General features: G+C 39.0%; 1 protein-coding gene across 8 annotated transcripts in view; it reads left to right on the top strand.

Moving 5' to 3' along the window:
* The window catches only part of nav3 (neuron navigator 3), a 252,680-nt gene that overhangs the window by 109,652 nt on the left and 118,641 nt on the right, over window positions 1-24,387 (top strand). For all 8 annotated transcript variants that reach the window (XM_088072951.1, XM_088072948.1, XM_088072946.1 and 5 more), the window contains exons 6-7: window positions 11,537-11,605; window positions 22,060-22,202. In XM_088072951.1, coding sequence (XP_087929077.1) covers window positions 11,537-11,605; window positions 22,060-22,202 — 212 coding nt within the window. The remainder of the gene's footprint in view (window positions 1-11,536; window positions 11,606-22,059; window positions 22,203-24,387) is intronic.

The following is a 24,387-nucleotide window of genomic DNA, read 5'->3' as shown; positions in this document are numbered from 1 at the left end:
CATGATTTTTGTAAATTTAATATATTATTACTTTGTTGTTTAAATGGCATTACTAATGTGAAAGCCAACATTATGACTTGTTAAGGACTCAAAACTCAAATTTAGGACTCAGAAATTGACTTGGGACTTGCATGTCTAAACTTGGGACTTGATTTGGGTAAGAAGACTTGAGACTTACTTGTGACTTGCAAAACAATGACTTGGTGTCGTCTCTGCTACATACTCCATTCTACATCATACTAAGTATGAATAGTATGTTAGTATGTGATTTTGAACACAGCCACATCTCTGGTTGGGCTGCATCGATTTTTCAGCGGTCTATTTAGAGTCCGATTTATGAGGCACTTTATAATATGAAGACATGCATTGTGCAGCAGAAGTGTTGGCATACAGGCAGCTAAGCAGTAAAAGGCAGTAAAAGCAAAGGAGGCCTTATCCTGTGTGATGTAAATAGACAGAGCAGGCCTTAGAGGAGCATCTAAAGGAACGCCTGACATGCCACACATGAGCAGCATTCCCCCGAACCAGATCGAGTTACTGCATGGCCGTTCTGTTTGGCAGCGTGTGTGTGTGTGTGTGTGTGTGTGTGCATGCGTGTGTTTGTGTGTGTGTATAAAATCAGTGCAATAAGAGCAGTTAGTCTCAGCACTTGAGGAGAGGGCATGCGGGTAAGATGATATTGTCGAGTGTTTTAGACCCACTCTGTTGGGACGAGTTAGGAGGTGGTAGCAATGAGGTCAGTGTATCGTGTGTGTGTGTGTGTGTGTGTATGTGGGGGCAAGAGCATTATTAGGCGCACAGCTGCCTCCCATTCCCACACTCCCCCCCACAACAGGTGGAGAATGCTCACACACACATACATACACACCGAATAGTTCCATACACATTGCAGCATCAATCCAGCCTGGCATGGCCATTATAAATACATAAATAAATACAAACATGCGTACAATACTGATAACAAGTTGGTTGAGAGATATTTGAATCCCATTTTTTATGAAAAAAAAAAAAAACTGGCAGCTGTTGTTTGCATAATAAATCTGTAAAAAATACAGTGAAGATATAAACAACTTTACCCATGTAAAACTTTTGTAATTCAATCAAAAAGTTGTTGTAAGTACAACATTTTGAAACTGTAAAATTTACGCAGTCAGTTTGGGAGACAAAAATAAAATTCAGCAATGCCATCACTATTCAACTAAGTTTTTAAGATATAACACTCAGATTTTAACATTCATGTTGTAATAAAAAAAGTACCATTTTTTGTATTAAAGTTTTCTTGTGTTTAAACTACAGTAATCTTTAAATTCTACAAAGATTTTTTTTTTTATTTGAATATAATCTCACTTTAAAATTAACAGTTTTGTTGGAGGTCAGTGCTTTGCAAGATATTACTGTAAACGCAACACTTTTTTCTATTTACAATTTTATGATGTCATGATTTTACAGCTGTTAATTTTAATTACTTTTTTTACGCTGTGCATCACTAATAACAAGCAAAAAATATGAATTCATGGAAGAAGGTTTTCTATAAAGAGTTTCTCTTAAAAGTGGCTCGGTTAATTTCCAAGTGGACCCTCTCTGCCCTCACTGTCCATGGCCTCAGTAATGTCTCAGTCCCCGGGGCTGATAAGTTAATCACGTCTGAATGTTGAAGGCCGCAGTGGAGGTCAGAGGATCAGCCCGTGTCTGTCACTGATAAAGTAAGCCATTAATCTGTGAGTTTTGGGGGGGAAGTCCAGACCATTCATCCTCTCTCTGTGGTTCAAGAAAGTCTGCAAAGGTGTGGAGAATGAATTTCAACATTTCGGGTAGAGAAATCAGAGAAATATTGCCCAGAAGAGTCTGAAGGTATCGAGCAATTTGGCCCAGTATCACGTAAGTTGGGAAGATGAATGAATGAACTCTGACTGTGCACAGTGGTACTGTTGCATTTTTATACTTGTAAAGGAAATCTCCTAAAATCTTTCCCAATTCTGCTTTGACCTCCTAAATGCAGCTGACTCACTGGTATACATCAATCATCCCAAACTCATGCTGTGCAGTCAAACATAATTTAAACCCACAGAATTTATTTTGAATCCTGGTGGAGATCACAGAGTTTTTAAAGAAGAAGAAGATCAAATATTTCAGGCTGACTTTGGGGGGAGTGTATATGAAATGATGCACAAGACAGCTTGAAATTGATGGAATGAGGCAGCCTTAAAAACATGTAAGTTGGGTTTGAATATTTCACCCACTTTAAAGATTATATAGCTTTAGTGAAGAGCTGGACACTGTCAGAAAGCGTGGAATAACATATTTTCAACCTATACTGTGCAGGATTGTAGTTTGCTGTTTGTAGACACGCTCACCAGCAAAGGTGAAAGTAAAAACCAACTCAAGTTTCACTATTGCTTGGCGTTTCGTCTTCCTATATTTGTGTTTTTTTCGGCAGTGTCTTTGATGTTTGTCAGCTTACGGTCTGGCACATGGTTAGTACCTTTTCATAAAGTCCCGACCTCACCTGATGCTATGAATTAAAAGGGTAGACTGAAGGTTATGGATTTTTACATGCTTAGTTATTAGTGTTGTATTTTTAATATTCCCACAGAATTTGGAAACAGTAGCCTATTTTTTTCAAAGTATGGAATTAGAAAAACTGTATGATAACAGTAAAAACTGATAAAACCTTACTAATTGCACAAAAAAGTTTATGCTAACTTGAGGTGTTTTTTGCCTTTTAAAAAAGAAGTTGATATGAAAAAAGGTTATGGAAATGCCTTTGCCTCTGACACAGAAACATTTAACTCAGATGACTGCTTCTGCGGCTGGTGTCTTCCAGTGCAATAAAATCACTGAATTGATGACTAAGACCAGAGTGTATTGAGACTGAGAGAAGACCAAGACTTTGTGTGACTGAGACCAAGTCAAGACCAATACAAGACCAGCGGGAGTACCGCACTGTATGACACACTTACAATAAAATGTGGAATGTGCAAACCATAGGCACACATTCCCATAAAAAACACCCAAAGAAAAACAAGACTTATGAAACATGATTTATTCACTTCTCTTATCGCCATACTGTGTGTGTATGTGTTAGTGATAATATATTCAAGTACTTCAGCACCGGGGTAGATGGGCAAGGGATCTTGTTTAGTTTTCAGTTTGCAACCTCACCTTCTTTGACTCTGTTCACTGTTGCAGGTTACAGCCATATTTAAAGTGTCGCCGATACCGCCAACTTCTGACTTAACTAAGCTTTGCCAAGCTGTTTATTCACTCCTAAGCCTAATTCGCATTTCTTTATTGCAACATTTCAAAAGTTTGCTTAAATTCTCTTGACAGTTTAATGGAAGCACAGCTGGTTAAGCTCAAAAACACAGAAGAGAAAATGAATGACTTTTTATCTATTATTTGTCTTTATTTCATAAGCTTATCATAAGCGTTTGAGGCAAAATACAGTCTGCTCTTTTCTTTTTAAATTAGATGATAATAAAAAGCCTAAGATATACTGAGGGATATATTCTGTTATCCTGTTCTGTTTCTTTCTTTTTAGGAATAATGTTTCATGCTGTCGCGGCAGCATAATGTATGGTGCCTGTTTTACTGTGTAAAATCTAATTATCTGAAGAATCTGCTATACGTTAAAGTAGCTTACACAAACTGATGATATGTCTGATGCTAGAGTTTGCTTTCTCTGCACTTCTCATAATGTACTACGTCAACTTCAAATTGTTTCAAATGTTCCCTTTGTTCCAGGCTTCATGCCTGGCTGCTGTGCAGGCTCCTTTCTCTTTTCAACCACCTTTGGAAACACTGAAATGTAATTAAATGTATTCATAAAAACTCTTTTCTTATTCTAATTTTCCACAGTGATGAATTCCTGTAAGCCCCAGTCGACCCTGAAGATTTAGCATGTCTGAGTAACTTCATAAAATATAAGATAAGCCAGAAGAATGGATGTTTTAAATTAAAAATGTTAAGCTTTTAGAATTATCAAATTATCTGTCTCACAGATTTACACAGACGGAGACACACACACTCACACATTTGGCCCGCTGCACATCTACAGTTGTGATATGGGGAGCTTTCTATAGACAGCACCTGCTGGCCTGACTGGTGTCTCTGGGGCAGGGGATGTGTGTGACCGTGTGTGTGTGTATGTGTGTGTGTCCAAGGGGAACTCCCCATTGGACAGAGCGCGACAGCCCGGAGCCACGGGAGGTTTTCAGTGCTCTAGAAGGCAGGGGGGCCCGGGCCTGACAGGGCACAGCAAACCCTCCCTCTTTAACTCACCATGTCCCGGGGCGAACAAGTTGACCCCCTGGTCTGGCGCACCTCACGCCTGCCTACCGCCGTGTCTCGTGACAGGAAGAGCCGTTTGCCTTATGGGAGAGCCAACAGCCTGGCCAAGCCCGACTCGTCTCCTAGGTACAGTTTTAGCTTGTGCAGTGTGTGAGTGATACCATCGAGGCAACAGAGTTTGGGTCTTTCTTGGAAACGCATGGTGATATGAGGAGGATGGAATAGTGTCAGTGGCATCATGAACTGGTAAATAGTTTGGTTCCGCTTATCTTTTTTGTTATTCTGTACTGTCATACATCATAGACTTGTGATTAGCTTTTTTTTTTGGTACACAGATGTGGATATGAATAATTCATTGATCTTTGTCATGGGAAACTGACAGTGAGAAGTTTTATTTGAAATCATTAATAAGTCGTGCCAACAGCATGTTTTAATAATAGGGGTACTACCATGAAAGCAAAGTTTTTGTACTATGTGTACAGTATGTTGAACTTATGCTTTATGCTCTTTAACTTTAGTTTAGTGACTATCTGCATGAAATATTTCATGCATTTGTTTGTATTGCAATACTTAATTTTTGTACTGATCTACACATGATGATTTCCACACATGGTACTTTTCAGCAAGTAGATAATGTTGTACTTCTGTTATAGTGCCTGAAAACCTCATAGGGAGTTGGGGGGGGGTGGTGGTTGTTGGGCGTACAAAACATCTGAGTTTGACACAGAAGTCAGAAGTCACCACTGTTTGCATCCAATGTCTCACAATAGGGGTGCCAGATCTTAAACACTATTGGTCAGTTTAAATTGCAAGTTAGTTATTTTTTTATTGTATATTTTTGGGCATCTAAAGTCTTTAAAAGATAGTTGGTAGTTGAGATGTGGCAAAGAAGTAAGTTTTGCCAGTCAAACTTAAGGTTCCTCCCTGGGCATTTATTAAACACCTAAAATTCATTTCTGTCCATCAGAATTGAATATTTAGAAGTTTTATCCATCAAATACGTCCCTTAATGGCTTGAAATGGCTTCGATGTAATTCTAAAACTTTGCCTCATATAGTATGCACGGATTTATGAATACGCAAAGCAGCCCCGCCCCTCAGCCTTTTGCCTGCAGTTCAAGCATACCTTCTCACTCCCACTGATAGATAACATGAGCCTGCGGCTTGACTATGTTATCAAATAGCTAAAAATGTGTCTGTAATTTAAAATAACCCTTGTTCCTGATCAATATCGCTAACAAATTGAAATGAGAGTGAACATTAACTTGCAAATTACCAATAGATAGCCTGGCTTCTCCTCTAATACCACTGGTGTCGCCATAGCTTTTCGGGATTCATTTCTTAGGTTTATGACATATGAAGCCCGAAAGTCCGAATCTGTGCCTCCGAGACTGTCAATGAGACACTGCAATTCCAAGGCAGAAAAGCTCAGCCATGGCTTTGACTCTTTATTTTGCTTATGATATGTCTTATATCGTAAAAAAAAAAACAGCATATAGACATGTCAGCAAGGTCAAAAATTTGATTTGCAATCAAAGGGGTCTGTAAGGCGCCAGTAGGCTTTATCAGAAGTACTTGTTGGACGATCCAACAGCTTGAGAAACACATCTGTCCCACCATCGATCCCACCATCCATCTATTTATCCATCCATCACTTTTGTCTTCCAACATGATGCCATAATATAAAGTAGTTCTTTTTCTCAAATAACCCAACCCTTTAATGAGAGATGTTGTGGTTCATTGTTGGTGTCCTAAACCCATAGGTCACCAGGGCATCCAGAACTACCTATTTTTGGTGTAAAGGTTGGATGACTTGTTGATATATTGGTACAAAAGAATAGGTGCAAGATGAATGCAAGAGTCTCAACGTGTGCTGTAGATTCTTCTGAGTGAACCATCAGTGACCGAACAATTTCCAAAGCAGCTAACTGTGGATTGTACCACATAACTAGCATCAGTGCACAGAAGATACTGAGTTGACTGTGTCACATGCTTTAATGGACATGTGATGTAATGTATGAGTCTGCGAAGAACTATTCCAGAAGTAGCTGATATTAGAGTGTGGATTGGGCTTTAAAAGGTCCATGTTGGACGGAAAACCTCTTTTGACACGTAGGTCGGACGACACGCCATTACCTGCTGTCATCACATCGGCCCAAGTGCCTGAGCTCCTGCCATTTTGGATCACAAACCCATCCGTTAGTGTCTGCCCTCAGGGCTGCGGCTACAATCAAGCTGAAACTGATATTACTCACATTTAATAGGACAGTGAAGGCATCCAATATCGCTTGCATGCGCGCCGCAGTGTCGTGGACTATTAAACAGAGGCCTTGTTGATGTATGTTGTATTAGATCAAAAGTGACAGACTGTACCCCCGCTCCTTCTCCTCCTTACCACCACCCCATCCCCTTTCCCCAGTCCTAGATCCTGCCCTCATGTGTCCTAGTGTCTCTTTTTCCACATTGGAAACATCTTAAATGCTGCGGGTTGGATAAGCACTCCAGGCTGGGGACTCTATACCGTTGCCTTCATGTTTCATTGCGTTTTATAAAGCAGGAGGTGGGGGCAGGAGGGTCAGGATGGGTCTTGTGGTGGAAAAATGTGCGCCACATCATCCCTGACTTTTTTAACTGTCATATACAACTGTGGGCTGCTCCTACACAAGCTGTACTTACATTGCCTTCTCTCAGTCTTTTGTGGCCTTTGCTGCCTTCAGAGATAACCCTTGCTAACAGCCTTGCACTTGCACTCCCACTCTGAATATGAACAAAAAAAATTGAAAAAAATTGAGTGCAACAGGCTCCATTAATCTATGTCTAAGCTTGTCCTGTCTGTGTGCTAAGTGGCATTTAGGGTATTTAATTGAGCACAAAATATACAACAAGTAGATGAAATGTGGTTTTGGAAAACTAAAAAGAACATATTTATTTGCCAGACATCATTAACTGAGGTGTCATATATCATATAGTTCACTAATGTCGTGACAGGAAGGTGCTCGCCACTATAATGTGAAACTGCCCTGAACTTGTTCCCCCTCTGGTCTGCTGTCTGCTCCAGAGCTCGTTTGCATAACACCGCATCATGAAAACCCACAAGGTCAATTAGAAATGTACAGTGACTCGGCACTTTATCACAGGTGGTTTAAAAGGGAGGCATATTGTCCTGAGGGAGAGGTGTAAATACTGTAGAGAGACTGCTTGTGTGTGTGTGAGAGAGAAATGTAAATGTGTGTATTGCAGAGAATGGGAACCTTTTCAAGACTTGGACAGCTAATTAAAATTTTGCTCAGCACCTTAAAAGATCCTCGTCATTCACAGCTCGACCTCCGTGAACAAAGCATTAAATATCACAGTCGCTCCGTGACGGCTGGTTTGATTCTACAGAGTGATGAAATTTATTTGAGATATTGACTGAAAATCACCTCAGCAAGGCCTGAAACTTCTGTAGCAGTCCTCCTTTTGTTGTACTTCTGCACAAAAGGAAACTATATTGGAGAGGAGGCTGTCAAAATATTCATTAGCAAAGGATTTTTATGCCTTTTAAACCAGAGCTGGGGGCATTATGTTTTTGGGTTATCCATCTGTCTGTCCCATTCTCGTTAAGGCAATATCTTATGAATGCATTTAGAGATTTTCCTTGAATGGCCCAAACATCCACTTGGACTCAAGCATAAACTGACAAGATTTCAGTGGTCAAAGGTAAAGGTCTCTGTGACCTTGCCTTCGTCTTATTGTCATTAACCATATATCTCAAGAAGACCTCGAGGGAATTCACTTAAGTTTGGCACAAACGTCCATTTGGAATCACAAATGAACTGATTAGAATTTGAGAGTCAAAAGTCAAGGTTTCTGTGACCTCACAAAACAAGTTTCTGGCCATAACTCAATAATTTGTACACTATCATGACAAATTTTATAATGTGTCTAATAGGATAAAATGATTGATGATTAAGATAACATTTTATATCCAAAAGGTCTAAGACCGACCTCACTCAGGATCAAAGGACTCAAGGAAACATCCGATACTGAATTAATTTTAGTTTATATAGTTCATGTCCAGTAGACTACTTGTTCGGAACCCTTTTCCCTATGAAAACTATTTCTTATGGTATATCTTGCTTGTGTAATTCATAAAATGTATTCATATTTTCTAATTTCCTGTCCCTGTGATCATACTCAGAGCAATATCATGAGTTACTTGTACTGTTAGATCTCTAATCAAATTTTACATTTACTTTGTGTCACAGTGTCAGCTAAATGTGTGAAATGCGAAAATGTAAAAGTCTGTTGGCATTTGGTTAAATTCAGTTTCATGCAAAGTTGAGAAATGCACATTAAAAGCCTAGAGAGCAGAAAATAAGATGTGATGATGGCAGTGCGTCACTCAGATTCCCAGTATAGGTAGTTTATTGTCTCTGTCCACGTTCACTCTCCAACGCCAAACCAGCAGCCCACAATCACAAAACAGAGAACAAGTTGTTCCTCGTTGTCAGAAAAAAAGGACGTCTAAACAGACTGCTGGTGCTTGTTACTTCCTCTGTCCTCCAGCTGAAGCAGAGCTACTGGTCATTGTAGAGGACAGTTTTAAGACAGTTGTTGAACTACTGCGGCTCTCTGGCTTCATACTCAAAAGGAACTGATTGGAAAACTCAAGTATCTATCTCTGGTCAGCCTGTGGAAGGTATGAATACAAGTCTCAAATTAGCTGGACTTCTATATAAACTGATTTATTTGTAATGTGTAACAGTCAAGACAGAAATCTTTCCAGTAAACTAGTTAAAAGGAGACTGTGTTAGTCGCTAGCTTGTCTAGCTTTCTGGCTATTTAATGCACTATTTTTGGAAATAACTGATTCTGTTAAGCTAATAATGTTAGCACCCATTAGCCTGCCATGACAGGCTCAGCTAAATATATTGCACACTTATTTTGGTTGCATTTTCGACACTTGTCTTTTCTCCATGTTTGTGGATAGCTTGCTCATAATAAGCGTTAGCTCATAAAATGTATTCTTGGTATATTTTTTTTAGTAAACTTGAAGGGGGACTTTGTTAGTTGTTAGCTTTTCTAGTTTTCTGGCTATTTAATGCTCTGTTATGCTAGGTAGGAAGTACAGTCAGCATTTTGTTTTGTACTTTTATTGAAAAAAATATTTTCCATCAAGTTACTGTGACCAAACTGTGAAATGGTGAATTTGCAACATTTATTACTACTGTCTTTGTTAGCAGACATTTTCTTGTGGTTTTTATTATTTCTTTAGTGTAGAATGGTCCATATTTCTGTCTATAACCCAGTCTGTTAAGCTAACAATGTTAGCATCCATTAGCCTGCCATGACACTGTATGCAATATATGTTGGCTACATTTTCAACACTTGTCTTTTTGCCATAGTTCTGTATAGTTTTGGTGATCATATGGCTGTAAAATTTAGTTTTTGCAGTTTTCTCTCCAGTAAACTTCTTGAACGTGGACTAGTTGCTGGCTTGTCTAGCTTTGTGGCTATATAATACTCTATTATGCTAGGTGGGAAGTAGTCGGCATTTTGTTTAGTTCTTTAATTTAAAACTTATTGTATGTCAAGTTACTGGAACCAAAGTGTGAAACTGGTGAGTTTACATTTGTTTCTACTCTTTTTGATAGCAAGCATTTTCCTGTGGTCATTTGTACTATTTATTTACCTACAGTGGTTCATATTTCTATAACTGATTGTTAGGCTAGTAATGTTAGCACCCATTAGCATTCATTAGCTAAGTCTGTCATGACACAGCATGTAATATATTTTAGGTAAATTTTTAACATTATTGTCTTTTCTTTATATTTGTGTATAGTTGTGTTCATATTTAACATTAACTCATTAAAATATAGCTTTTGTAGTTTTCTTCCTAGTAAAGTTTTTGAGGTGGGACTTTACTTGTTGCTAGCTTGTCTAGCTTTCTGTTGTGCTTGGTGGGAAGAAGTAAGCATTTTTTGGAAAGCTCATTTTCTGTCAAGTTATTGTGACCAAATTATAAAACAAGTGAATTTCCAACACAAGTTACTACTGTCTTTATAAGCATACATTTGCAAGTGCTTTTTTTGTCATTATTTTTAATGTACAATGGGCCATCTATAAATAGTTGCTAATAATGTTAGCTTCCATTAGCTAAGCATGCCATTACACTGCATGCAATATATTTTGGTTCCATTTTCAAAACTATCCTTTCTCTTAATTTGTGTGTGCTTTTGTTTATAATTTGTGAGTACAAATGTAGTTTTTGTAATTGTCTTATCTAAAAGACTTTAAAAAAAAAAAATAGAAGAAAAGGCTACTTATTCACTGCTAACGTCATCCTAGCTAAGTCACAGTTAGCGTGAACATCAAAAAGACAGCTTTTCTTTCCTCGTCGGCCAAAGTTAAAAGGCCACTGTTGCTTTGAGTGGCTTTTCACTTGCTTTTTTTTAGCAATGAAAACAGCCACAAATAAAAATTTCCCCAGGCATTTAGGCTACTTAAATTAGTTAAAAAAGGAAATAATGTCCGGTTGATAATGGGGTTTTCAATAGGGGCTCTGTTCACTCAGTTTATGAAAACAAGTGAGAAACACTCACATGGTTTGCAAGTCATACGGTTCACACACTCAGAACATTTACACACAGGAATAAACACCAGCCTTGCCACCTGGCCTTCGACTCCTCATTGTTTACAGGGTGTACGCATGATGATTAAAGGCATCTCTTTGTTCATAAAGCGCTCTACAAGTAGCTTAACTGCTTCCTGTCAAACATGAATGGAGAGGCAGCCCGCGTTAATTCCCGTCTCGGTGAATGACTAACAGTGAGTGTTGGGTTATAAACAGTGACTGGTGCTGTGGGCATTTCCTACGCCTTTGCCTCGTGTGCTGTGTTTTTGGGGTTTTTCTTCAAACGATGCCACCACTGAATTGAATTTGAAAGTTAAATGCCAGCGGCCCTGTAAATGGATTTAGAGATGTTATTGGCTTAGTCATACGTGTGGTAGCAAACACATGTGAGCCATCATGTGAAAAGTCAAGGAAATGTGTGCTGGTGTGCTACAGTACAGTATGTACCATGTGCTCCTACTTTTCTCTCCTTGGTTATCTCTTTCTCTCCGTCTGCCTCTATCTGAATGCATCCTCTCACACACATTATTACATTAAGGCATGGATTAAAAAATTCCAGTAAGACGCTGGTCTCATTCCTCTCCTAACTGTGTTAACAGTCTGTCTGTCATCTTGTCTGCTCTCTCCTCAGTCTCACAGCACGATATGCAAGTCCTCCGGGCCACAGTGGAATAGGGTCACCACAGAAGAAAAACACAAGGTAAATATGGCAAACACTTGATCTGCCTGCTTTTCACTGCTTTATCTGATTTTCACACTCTGTGTTTTTTAAAGTTATATATGCAGAGAATGCATTGATTTAAGTGCTTTTTGCATGACTGTGCCATCACATATTTGTCCATTTTACTTGTGTGTGTACTCGTGTCTCTGTGATACTGTATTACCACCTTAGGGAGGTCAAAGGTCAGGGTCAGCTAGAGAGCAGCTGTTGGGGATTCAGTGTTTTGTTCAAGGATACTTTAGCAGGGTGTAGATGTGCCTCATGTCGTCTTGTACAAGTATGTCACAGTGGAAAAAAGGTCTCTCTTAATGTGGCGAATATCAGTAGTAGGTAGATAGATGGTGCCAATGGGAGATTTTGTGCATTCAAACAATCCCCATCTAGGGAGGACCCAATTTATTGTGCACATCCTCCAAATTTTTCAGTTTATAAAAAAAAGTGTTTCTTGTACGTCTTGCCCTTTTTTTTGTATATTAATAACTTTGCTCAAGTTACTTTTATTGACAAATAGAATGGGCAGCTATGTTTGGGGTCCAACTTGCATGTCGTTGCCATGTAATAGCATACTTGGAAAACGGCCAAATTCAGTTACCCCCCCCCCCTCCAGATTAAGTTAAATGCTTCAATCCCAGCCATTAAATCAATGAGTATAATCCAATAGTGCACTTACACATGTAGTTTGTATCACTGAACATTTTGAAATGTTCAGCCACATTGTACTGCCAATGAAGCTAAATTAAGAAAATATTTGAATTGCAGCTGCAGAATATAAAATGCAACATTTCATATTAAACATTTGCCATTTTACACATTAGCTTCATGGAACTTTACCGTCATTACATCTTAGTTTTGGGTTTTTTTCACATATTCAATGAAACTTTGTGCTTCAGACACATGATAATTATATCTAATTTAAGTGTTCAGATGAGTGCTGAATATTTATACTCTATACTCCTATGCTAAAAGTACTACTGTTATGCAAATTGACTAGAGTAAAAGTGAACGAGTTCACAGGTAATAAATTACATAAAGTACTGGTTACTTTCCTATTTAATTCTTTTTTTGGGATGCAGGTCATTGCAAAATGTTGATAAAACTTTTTTCTTGTCTTTTTTTCAAATAAAGTAAAGCAAGTAGGCTAATAAAACAAATAAGGCTAGCCTGTGTAATAAGCAATCTCCCGATCTTTCTATCTCTTTCTCTCTACCTCTCTTTTACTTATAATAACATCAGAGATAAACATTACACATCAACTACTAACATAGCTTATATTAGGTAGCTAACTCCATTTTCACCCGCAGTTTGTACAGCTTACTTCAGTGTGCTTGAGGAGGTTAGATGAGGAGTTCATCATGTAACTGCTGTCTTTTGTTTTTTTTAGATTTTGTTATAAAAAGCATGTCCAGATGTGGTCAGAGATTGTTAGTTCTTGTTTTGGGTTTTGCTCTGTCATCATTGCTTTGTGGTCAAAGGACAGGTGGTGCTTCTGTTTCTTCCACTCAGCGAGCAAATGATGATTACATTTAGAGCTGACTAGTAATGAAGGTATAACTGGCAAATGTTGGGAAGTAAAAAGTAGATTACTGGCTCAAAAATATATTCAAGTAAGGAGCAGAAGTACATTTTATAACAAGGAACATGAGAAGTACTTGTTCATTTTGTCTTGGGCACATAGTGCATATGGTGCATTGCAAGTACTGTATATACATGGCATAATATAAGACAGCACATTATTGGTCAACAATAGACAACACATAACGTAAAAGATAACACGTACCAAGGCAAAATAAAAATAGTGGCAATACTAATAAAATAGGAAGATACAGTTAATATCGCACTTGCCCTCATGATAAAATAACAGAGTAACAGTATAAAAATGTCCATAAATGGAATTGAGGAGGTGCATTTTAGCGTGAGTCACACTACCCACATATGCTAAATATTCATTCTAATATAAAAATAAATATTAATTCTATATCAACATAAATATTCAGCATGTTGCCTTTCATAGGTGATTCAGCCTAATTAAACATGCCTGTTCTTCTAATTGATGTCAAGGCTAGTGCCGTCAAATAGGCACATGTGTAATTGTGAAAGTGCTTGTACATAATTTGCCTACAAACCAGTCTGCAAGTAAGCAAATGTTGAGTGATCAGTGAATAATTACAGTTAATTTACAGTGTCTAATTTGAATTGATTCACATTAAAACTAAGATTAAGTTTCATTAACACTTTGCAAGATGCAAGACAAAGCCATTATGGCTGTATACATTAAGGAAAGACAGCACAGTCACACATGACTGGGCTGACCTGTGACTGTTGGGGAGTTCAGTGCATTAAAACTTCAGTAAGTCTTTTGCCCCCAAAAGGTTGCCAGAGTCACAGAAAGGGACATTGGGGATTGGTGCAAAGTCTTAACACAAGCAGTTTACTAGCACCTAAACTCTGTAAATCTCTGTCCTCAGTCCAGCGCTTTTACTACTTGAGAAGTGCTGTTCTGTGTGAAGTGTCCTTTGGGAATAGCCCTTGTACATATCCTGGCAAAGAAGCTGCTGCTAAATAAGCTAGCAGACGTTATAATGACACTCTTTGTGTTGCCAGGCTCTGGGCTGTAGCCAGCAGTCGGGGAACCACAGATTTCTCTCGTGGTGTCATGTGTGAGCTGGTAAACTTATCAAACACACTGACCTTCCTACTGTCACCATTAGCATGAGCATTTAGGCGCTCACACTCATGGTCACATATGCACCAGCATGGGTACACACATATCAGACATATTAATGTATATGAGCAGTTATATCCATATGAGACATTCAACCACCAACATACCCACATATTCTGCATGTACACACCCCAGAGTCCAGTTGTCTGATGCTTGCAGCATTTGTTCCAGCGCTGAGGCAGTGGGAAACAGCATGTTGGCAAATAATTCCTCTCCAGCCGCCACTGAGCAATGGCAAAAATGCTGTAGCCAGCAGCTCCAGCCCTATGGGTGGTAATCTGCCCTCTCACATCACTGACAACAAGCCTCACCGCTGCTGCTTTGCAGAAATAAATCTTTCTCCCACACACATACATGAAGATACACACACACATACACACAAAACACAAGCAGAACCTGTATTGGAGGTCAGTGAGCGGTGATTCCTCTGTTTCCATCTGATTTTCATTAATACAAGCGTGATTACCACATTTAATTGCTTTCTTGCCGCATGAGAAGTTATTTTTAATCCCCATGAATTGTCTCCCTAAAGCAAGAAAGTTTTAGCAGTTTCTAAATTGGGAAAACAATTGATGTCTCTCTCACATACTGTGCTGAACGTGGTGAGGAGCGTTCCCCTCAAGGTGCTGGAGTTTTAGTGTTTCTTCGGCTCTTTATGAGACGTTCTGCTCGTTAGCCAGAGCTGAAGGAACTAGCACAGCAACAACTGCACTTTTCACTCGCAGTCACTCATATAGGTTGTTTCTATTGTTGTTAATGAGCAGAAACATACCCGGTGTGTTGCATTTTTGTATTTGGTGTGTTTAGAGTCATGTATCCAGTTGGATATTATTTATGGCTTTTGGTGGTTATTCTCTTTCAAACCTGAGTAAATCAGCTTGATTTCTTTCAAAAACCTGAAAAGAAGGCAATGAGCAACAAAAAAGAAATGGCCCAGAAAGTAGCAAGAAATTAGTAAAAAGTTACAAGAAAATAACATGAAAATAAGCACTAATAAATAAATCACCTTAAAGTCTAAAGAGCACTGGTGTTTCTTGGGTGCCAATATCCAACTTCTCAAGCATTTCTACTCTTCAGAATGGGTTGCTTCCTCCTGTTGGCACTCTTTTCTTTCTGTCTGATGTACTGTTTGTGGTTCTGTTTTATGAGGGCACCTGACCAAAGCTCAGCTACAAGTTATCTGAGTAAACTGGCCTGTTGTCAACACACCCGAACACTGCAAAGTGCTTTTACTTCCCTTGGGGTCACCTGTGCACAGCATCTTTGCATCTGATACAGAGCAGTTGTCTGTACTGATGGGCTGTATTATGCCATTAACCTTGTGGTAAAGTGTGGCCTCTGGCGAGGTGCCATACAATTTTTCTGTAAAGCTGCATGGTCCGCTCTTAGCTGTGGTCATTTGATTCTGCAGCAAAGTGAGCCCAAACTAAAAGTTGGGGATAGTTTAGCCTTAAATGGCGATTTGCATCCAGAGAGTACCGCCAACCAATCAGTAAGCAGAATTTTGGGCCCCCCTTTGACAAGGTATCTTTGTTTACATGAATTTTTTCCTGTATGAAACACACAAACATGCCTCTTAGCTGCAGAATAGTGTAATTATTGCAGCGTGCCACAATTTGCTGCTGTTTTCAATGGAAATATAAACTTGGACTCCTTAACTACAAATTATCTAGATGCTACACCGTATATACTTTTTGACCATTTTTGATTGTTCGCCATGCAGATTTTGATTTTTGAACATATTTTCCACAGGTCTAGGCAGCTATTGATTTACATTAAATTTTGTACAACCTCAATTAGAAAACTCTTGACACTCACTCAGGTGGTGCTGTCCATCACAGTACACATCAAGTCTACAGTCATTTTTGTCAATGTTTCAAGAGTCACTTTTGATAAAGTACAGAAGTGAATGCAAATCAAGGGCTGCCTGCAACAATAGAAAAATACATTTAAATTTCTTGCACAAAGATTGTTTAGAAAATGGATATCTACAATGTAAAATGTATGTTTATTATTCTGAATGGGCTGAATTACTGCTAAGTTCCTTAAAGTTCACCATCTTTGCAGCGGGGGTGGAGGGGGTGGGGTTGACAGCTTGCTGACCACCTGCTAGCTTGTGGTATCTTCCTACCATTTTAATGAGCCTGAGGTGGCTTTGCCCTGAAGGTATATTCCAGACTGGCTGGACCAGATAACCCGCACCCAGGCGAACTGAGGACGTGGTGTAGTAGTTGGCATAATCATTGGCAAAACCTTGGCAGGGGGGATTGAATCGTAAGCGCTCTCCCCTCTGCAGGAACTATTGTCGATAGCTGCTGACTGACAGGCTGAATAATGTGTTTGACCGTTCCACTCTTCTTCCTACCATCCTCTCTGTGTCTGATACACATCCCAAAGTCTGTCCCGAAACAAATCATTGTCCAGAATTTACATCACATTTCCCTCTCGAGCTCCATTTTGCTGATGCATTATCAAACATGTATTTTGGAAGATGAAAGAATCTTATGATAAAAGGGACTACCTCTGATTTCCATTTGAATTGCCTCAATCTCCCCCTCATTTCCCCACTGTTTATCTCTCATTTTCTCTTGTCTGAGTTTGCAGCTACACTATTATTTTTTTCTCTGATTCTCTCCTATCTGCATCCATTTCACTCCCGTTCTCTTGATTCTCTCTTTTGTTCTTTTTCATGTCTTCTTAGTTTCTTTTTCTTTTAATTGTTTGGTCTCTCACTCTTCTGTTCTTTCCATTGTTGCTTGTACCTGTGGGAGCTAAAGGCCCTGTAGCTACTGTTAATAGTGCGTGTGTATGTGTTTAGGAGTCGTTGAGGTGCTTTTATTTCAGTTTTATTGTGAGATATTTCATTCGAAAATCAGAATTTCATTTTATATATAGGTCCTGTCATTCCTACATCCTCTCTTTGGAGTTTCTACTCTACTAGTCCATCTCACCTCTGCAGTTTCAGTGCGACCACAGCATATCTGCTCTTAGCCTGGGTTGGCATCTCTAAGCAGTGTAAAGTCTGCTGGTGTTGCCTCTGTAGATGTCGGATGTTTTAGGATCTGAGGCATTTAGAGGAACTGAATGTACTGTAGGCACTGGCACATTTGCTGCTTCCCGATGTCAGTTTTATTTTGCACTTGAGCACATTTCATTTTTGCACAACTGCCTGTACGAAACAATGTTTGCATTGTTCAGCACATGGACCAACTTATTAGGCAGTTTTTCTCTGACGACACGCTGTGCAGGTTGCTTAATCGCTGAGCCACAATGTTCTATTTTTCAAGGGAGACACCCAAAGGAAACTTGAATTGTTGCATTTATGTGTAGTGCTGTTCAACTCCCTCTGCTGCAATAGTAGGAGTGCTGAATTTTTAATTGCATGCTTTCTGTGTTTCTGGTTGCATCAGAAAATGCAGCGGATGGTTAGTTTGATAAGTCCCGCAGCTTAGAGTATAATTTGCTTCACTGACATCAGTAAGTGGAGCTGCCGTCCTCTGCAAATGATGAACTAGGAGCATTAGCTTGGCCAGGTGATAAATGTCCCTTATCCAGTGTTGTTTAGTATGGGAAAACAGTGCTTTTTCATGTGCCAAATGTAATAATAATAATAAACAGAATTTCAAAAAAAAGAATACTTGAACTTTTAATGAAAAGGATCTGTAAACTGTGGATTGTGCAAAACTCTATCTAAAGCATTCCACAGAGACAGTAGAGAGCAAGCAGCAGTGTGTGTAGCAGATTTTTTTAATGACTATCTCTCCTTGTGTTTGGACTCGTTTTGGTATGTAATCAATTCCAGATCCAATGATGAGTGCTAGGCCAAAAGGCAGATCACTAGCTTTTAATCCTGCTACATTACTGACCCACATTTTAATGGAGACTTGGCAAATGAAAGACCAAGTATTGCTCTCTTCCTAAACCAGATATCACTATTGATTTGGTCACTCAGTAGACTTGCTTATCCAGGATGTCTGCAGGTCTTAACAAGTCTTAAAATGCCTTTAATTGAGTTTTAAAAATGTTCATCTGTAAAACTTAGTAGTTTTAAATTTGAAGATGTGTGATTTCAATTACTTCAATTTTTTATCTAATTTTATTTATGCATCTTTTCATTTCTTTTTGTTAAAATGAGCCAAGCTCTTCTGCTTAAAAGTCATCATTGCTGATGTTACCTCATATCGTCTTTTTTGTTTTATACTTGCACTTACCTGATGGCAAAATATAATGTTACTTGATTCGCTCGAATGACCACATTGCTGAGTCAAGCCAACCTGCTGCAAAATGTCCCTGAAAATGACCACAAAGAGACACAAAAAGACCATAAAGAGATGCAAAGGTTCTGCAAAGAGACACAAAATGACCAAAAAAGACACAAAATTACCTCAATGAGGCACAAGCGACTACAGAGAGACTCAACAAAAAGAGATACAAAGTTACCTCGGGACAAGAACAACTACAAAGAGACAGAAAATAAAAAACAACCAAAAAAGACACAAAGTACTGTAACCTCATGAAGACACAAAATACACGCAAAACTATCACAGAAACACAAAAAGATGCATAACAACTACAAAGACTCAAAAAAAAAGTATATACGACAAAAAAGCGACGCAAAATTACCTCAAAGTCTGTGTGTGTGGCACTGGTACAGGAGTGGTGGTGGGGCCTTTTTTATATCTGTGCTCAATGTCTCATAGTCTGCCCATGCTAAAAAGGCATTACATATCCCATAGACACCCTGTTATCAGTTGCAGGTTGTTGCATTTAAAGCCCCCTTACATATAGAATCAGTTTGACACAATACAGTTGCCCTGACTTGCTCTTGTGGTGTTTAATAGTGTCGAAGAAAAAGCAGACACTTTGTGTATTCCAGATGAAGTTCATCATTAACTACTTTTACATGCCAAAGGAATAAAACAGCACTGCAGGCATCGTAGAGAGATATTTCTAATAATGACGTTTTTAATCAAAGCTTCATGTAGATCGCCCTTTTCTGTTTATTTAGTTTTATGATGTCGAGGCATTAAAGGCAAAATGGAACATATGAAATATGTTTTTTCCCGCTGGGGTTTTTGACCACTTCATGATTCTACCCTTTAAAAGATTTTCCCCACCGACATCTCGACTCCATCTGCGATACAGACGCAAGTGACATACTCAGCGTAGCGAATCGATTAGCTCTGTTAAAGGACATCACGACAGCTTTCAGGCAGGGAGACAGAAAGACACCAAGTTGTTAGAATCTACTCAAAGCTTTTTTTCTTTTTTTCCCCTATTAAAATCGACAAAGACAGAGCTGAATGAAAACACCCACGACCCTGTGATGCAAGCGAGGTCTTCAATGAATGTCCTTTTTCAGCATTACGTACCTTCACTCCCACCTCGTTCCCTGCACTCTGTCAGCTGTGAGACGCTGTGATCTTTTCATGCTGCTTCTTGTCTTTTCATCTCTTTTTGGACATGCTTTTCGATTTAGTCACAACATACAAACAAGCAATCAAAAAGATTGTGATCGAGAAAAATGTGTGTAACCAAGCCAGGTATAGATCCCTGAACTGTGATGTAAAAAAAAAAAAAAAAAAGCATCTTAGAATCTGTTAATAAAAATCACATCAAGCAATAATACTAAAGATTAATGATACAAAGTGGATCCAAGTTATCATAAATCTTGTTATGATCCCTTAGCCAGATGCCAAATCTGTTTTTGAAATAACTTACTAACAAACAGATGGGTGATAGCATCTGGCAAAGTGCATAAAAAGTAATGTAAAGTTATTGTACAATAACAACAGGTTTTGATGAGATAATTCTTTGAGCGTCCTCCTGGGAGTCGTGAAAATCCTCCAGCTGCAGCGCAGCAAATCAACATTTGACACCGACAGCTCTGACACTGTCGAGAGCAAAAAAGATTATGCAAAAGTGTGTAGAGAGACTGACTGAAACACAAACCTCCTTGGTAGGTGTGTGAGCCTTTGTTTCTTTCTACAGTGGCAGTAGAGGTACAGAAATGAAAAGTGACTACACATGAAGGAGAATGAGAAACAATAAAGAGCCGAGATGTGTCTTTTTCATTTTTCCTCTAATAATGTGTGCAGATCTTAATCAACCTCTCACAAAACAAACTTTTCTTTCTTTCTATATTCTGTCACATAGTTTCACCAAAAGTTGCCTCTTTCTTTCATCCTTCTCTCTCAACCCATGAGGGAACACACATTCTATCTTACAGCACTCTCTTGATCTCTCTTCATCCTACACACTGACACACACTGAGCCCAGGGTCAGTATTTATGACACAATGGAAGGACTCTTTCAACTTATAGTGAGTCCGCCTTCTTTTGCCTTACTTTCTGTGCTGTGCAGTAAAGTCCATGCAGCACAGCTCAAGGCCTGGCTTATGGTCTTTTATCTGTCTTTTTGAGTCTGAGTGAGACTTGATTTCACTCCCGGCAGGGTCTCTCTCCATCCAGCACTCTTTTTAAGTCACTCTTAAGACAATACTCACATGTCCACATGTGCATTGAAGGAGTCAGGGTATAGTCACATATGAGCGAATGCTGGCAAGTGTTCATCACCTGCTTGGCAATATTCATGCTGAATGTAACAGCTGTATGTGTTAGCTAGCTTGTAAACCCAGTGAACAAGATCCTCAGGCCTCAGACCTCTGTGATTACTCTGTTTCCAATGTTATTTCTACTTTCATGAGAAGCTGAAATCCACTTTTGAAAGATTTCTTCATATGGTTTCCTACGATGGGCAGACTACTGCAAGTGTCAACATTAAGCAGCCTGCACTGCTAAATGTAGCTACCTGCTAACAACAGGGAAAGATTTGATGTTGGTTGCTGATGTTTTTAATCTTTAGGGACTGTTTGGCAAACTGCAGGTTTTGATCCCACAGCCATCAAAGCATAAAACATAATAATAATAATAAACTTAGCATGTAGTAAATTGGAAATAATTCCTTTTTGTGTTTTTTTTCCATCTAGGAACACAGTGGCATCATGACACAAACCTGGCATTTAAAAAATTAATGAACATTTGATGATTAGGACTGATGTTTGTTAAAAAATAAACGTAATGAAAGCAGAAAATCATATTAATGTAAAATTTTATGTATTTTTGGTGAAAAGTGCATTATGTGTACAGAGCAGTATGATTGTGACTATTTTACACTGCACCAAAAAAGCCCAAAACTCAATGTTGCTGCTAATCATTGACATATCTTTGTCTGCGATAATCAAAAATAAAATTCTACTTAGCACGTAGTATATTGAAAATAATTCAGTGTGTGTGTGTGTGTGTGTCTGTGTGTGTGTGTGTCTGTGAGGTTTCATCTATAAACCTGGTGCAGTGTTTTTTGAACATTAAAGCACGTCAACATGTTCTCGTAGAAACCCAAACTACAATCTTGTACCTGAAAAGGAGGATAATGGGTCTCCTTTAAAGCATGGGCATTTCTCAGCATAGAAATAAATGTGCATTTATTTATTTAGTACCTGTCTGAGAAAAGCTGCTCTGAAGGGAGAGATAAGTTAAATCTGAGGTTGGTGCAGACAAAGACTTATAATGTTTCTGGTTAAGTAATAATGTCATGTAGACATATTTCTGCCCCCAGAGGAGCTCTGCCTCAAGGCAAGTTTTCTACAGAGCTAAAAGTCCAATATGTTATCTTAACTTCTAAACCGTCTCTCTTCCATCGACTCCTGCAGGTTACCAGGCCCCTCCAGAGTACCTGCTGCAGGCAGCGGGGCCTCCAGGAGCCCGGGCTTATCCAACCTCAACCGTCGCAGCCAGAGCTTCAACAGCATTGACAAGAGCAAGCCTCTTCAGTATGCCAGTGGCAACGACAGAGGTAAGGACGGAGTATTACTAGTCTTGCAATACACACTGTGACACCAGCCCCAGAATGGGAGTGGTAGAAGCCGATGGGAAGAAGTGACATGCTCCATCCTGACCACTTGGTGGCACCACTGACTCAGACAGATGAGGCTGCAGAGAAGCTCTCACTTCACCAGTCCTCACCAGTCTGCTGAATCATGCCCAGTCCTTTTATTCCGAGAGTTATTATAGATGCCATTAAGTGGAGGCGGCGACACATTTTCACAGCATGGCAAGAACCATTTGAGAGATGACCAAAGGGGCACATTCAGGCAGCCGCTCTGTCAAGCATGATGAAGCTAATTGGAGCGATTATATTTTTGAAAAAAGAGTCTCACAGTGGAGCGAGAGTGTGCAGTGTATTTAACACAAAATTGATTATTCACAAATAAATAGTTGTTTTAACAGCTTCTTTTCGTTGTGAAGAGTAAATATGTCTGCTCACAATGCTTTAATTACTTTGCTGTTGGCTCACCAACTGTATTTATAATAGCTTTAAGATTTCCTTTTGGCTCATTCAGAAGATTTATCATGACTTATTGGCTCACACAATGATAATAATTAAAACCTCTCCCATTGCTCACAGTCATTTTGATAATTAAAACCATTCTTGACAAGTTTATGACATTGTAATGACAAACCTTTCGCTTTGGCTGGCAATATATGTCATATTTATAAAATGTTTTCTGAGCTCTTGCTTTGGATCTTAAAGCACTGCCCAGTCACTGAGGGAAAACACTGCAGGATTCAGTCTGTAGAGTTGCAGGAGGATCAGTAGGAGGTGATGGAGGTGGAGGAGAGATGCAGTGAGTGGCAGCAGTGGCAGTTAAAAAAAAAGCCTGCTGCAGCTTCTCATTTTGATTCTGTCTTTCTCTCATGCTTTCAGTCCTAAAAGTTTGCACAGAATGTGCACTCAAATGTTCAATTTCTTTATAAAACTCAAAGAAGGAACAAGGGATACCATGGTGAGAAATGATGGAAATCAGAGGATGGACAGGAAGTGTGTGCTAAAAGGGATTGTTGCTGAAAGAAGCAGGAATTATAAAACCAGTCGTATTGTGCTTTAGCTTAAAAAACATTTGTTTATCCTTCAGAAAACCATATTTTAAAGGATTTAGTTGATAAGTTTCTTATTTTCTTGTAAAATAGTTGGCACATTTTTAAAAGAGTGCAGGTGTCCTATTTGGGGCCATACAGCCAATGCAGCCGCCAGAAGACAAACCTGCAGTTTGCAGAGATAAGACGGCAGGCATTGGAGCTTCACTGCAGGGGAGATGAAACAGTGTTTTGGTCTAAAGTAAAAGGAAAGAAAAATCAATTGTGGGGAAATGTCAGCGATGCAGACAGAACCTTTCTGGCAAAAGCAGGTAGCAGGGAGAGCAGAAGACTGAAATGGATACAGGAAGCATCTACCACAAGCCATTTTATACGTCTTCTTGAGTTTATTTTTGCTCCGATAGTTTGATTTGCCCCCATCATGTCACAAATTCTCTTTTTTAATTATTTGCTTTTTTTCTTTGTTTTTTTTTCTTATACAGCCTGTGGTGTCAAGATTAGATTATCAGCTGATCAGAGTTTCAAGTTGAGGTCATGTTATGATACCTTAGTCAGTTCCATTGGGAGAACGAAGGCTGCAGGATGTGTTTAAAAGCTTGGACACCTCCCAAGCACACCTTTGAGCTAAGATTCTCCTCACCATAAATAATGTTTAATATATTAATCTATGAGCTGAAATAATCATCCATTCAAGATATATTTCGATATCAATGTGATTCTTTGTGAATTTTCATTCACATCATTGAAGAAGTGAAGATGATATTATGGAGGATACTGTTGCTGTGGCATAAAGAGCACCTGTTTCATTTGTATGAGCGGGCTTGATTTTTAGCATAGATAATTCCACATATATTATAAATGACATTGAAATTTTTCTAAAGCGACGTGAATTGTAAGATACAACGACATACATATTAGTCAAGGGAATGTCAGCAAATAATATTTATTTAATTAATTTATTTGATGATGACATCGTATGTTTTTTGGGTTTCTGCCTCCTCTGACATGTGGCCTGTTTTGCGCCCTTGGGTGAGAAGGTCTGGAGCAACTGTGAGCTATAGTGCTGGTTTTCTTTGGTTTAGACCTCTCCCTTTTTTAACAAA

Source organism: Plectropomus leopardus, chromosome 22 (genome assembly GCF_026936395.1).
Source record: "Plectropomus leopardus strain MGB_pleo_1.0 chromosome 22, ASM2693639v1, whole genome shotgun sequence".
NCBI lineage: Eukaryota > Metazoa > Chordata > Actinopteri > Perciformes > Serranidae > Plectropomus > Plectropomus leopardus.
The sequence above is the reverse complement of the archived record's forward strand: the minus strand, read 5'-3'. Positions and strand labels throughout refer to the sequence as shown.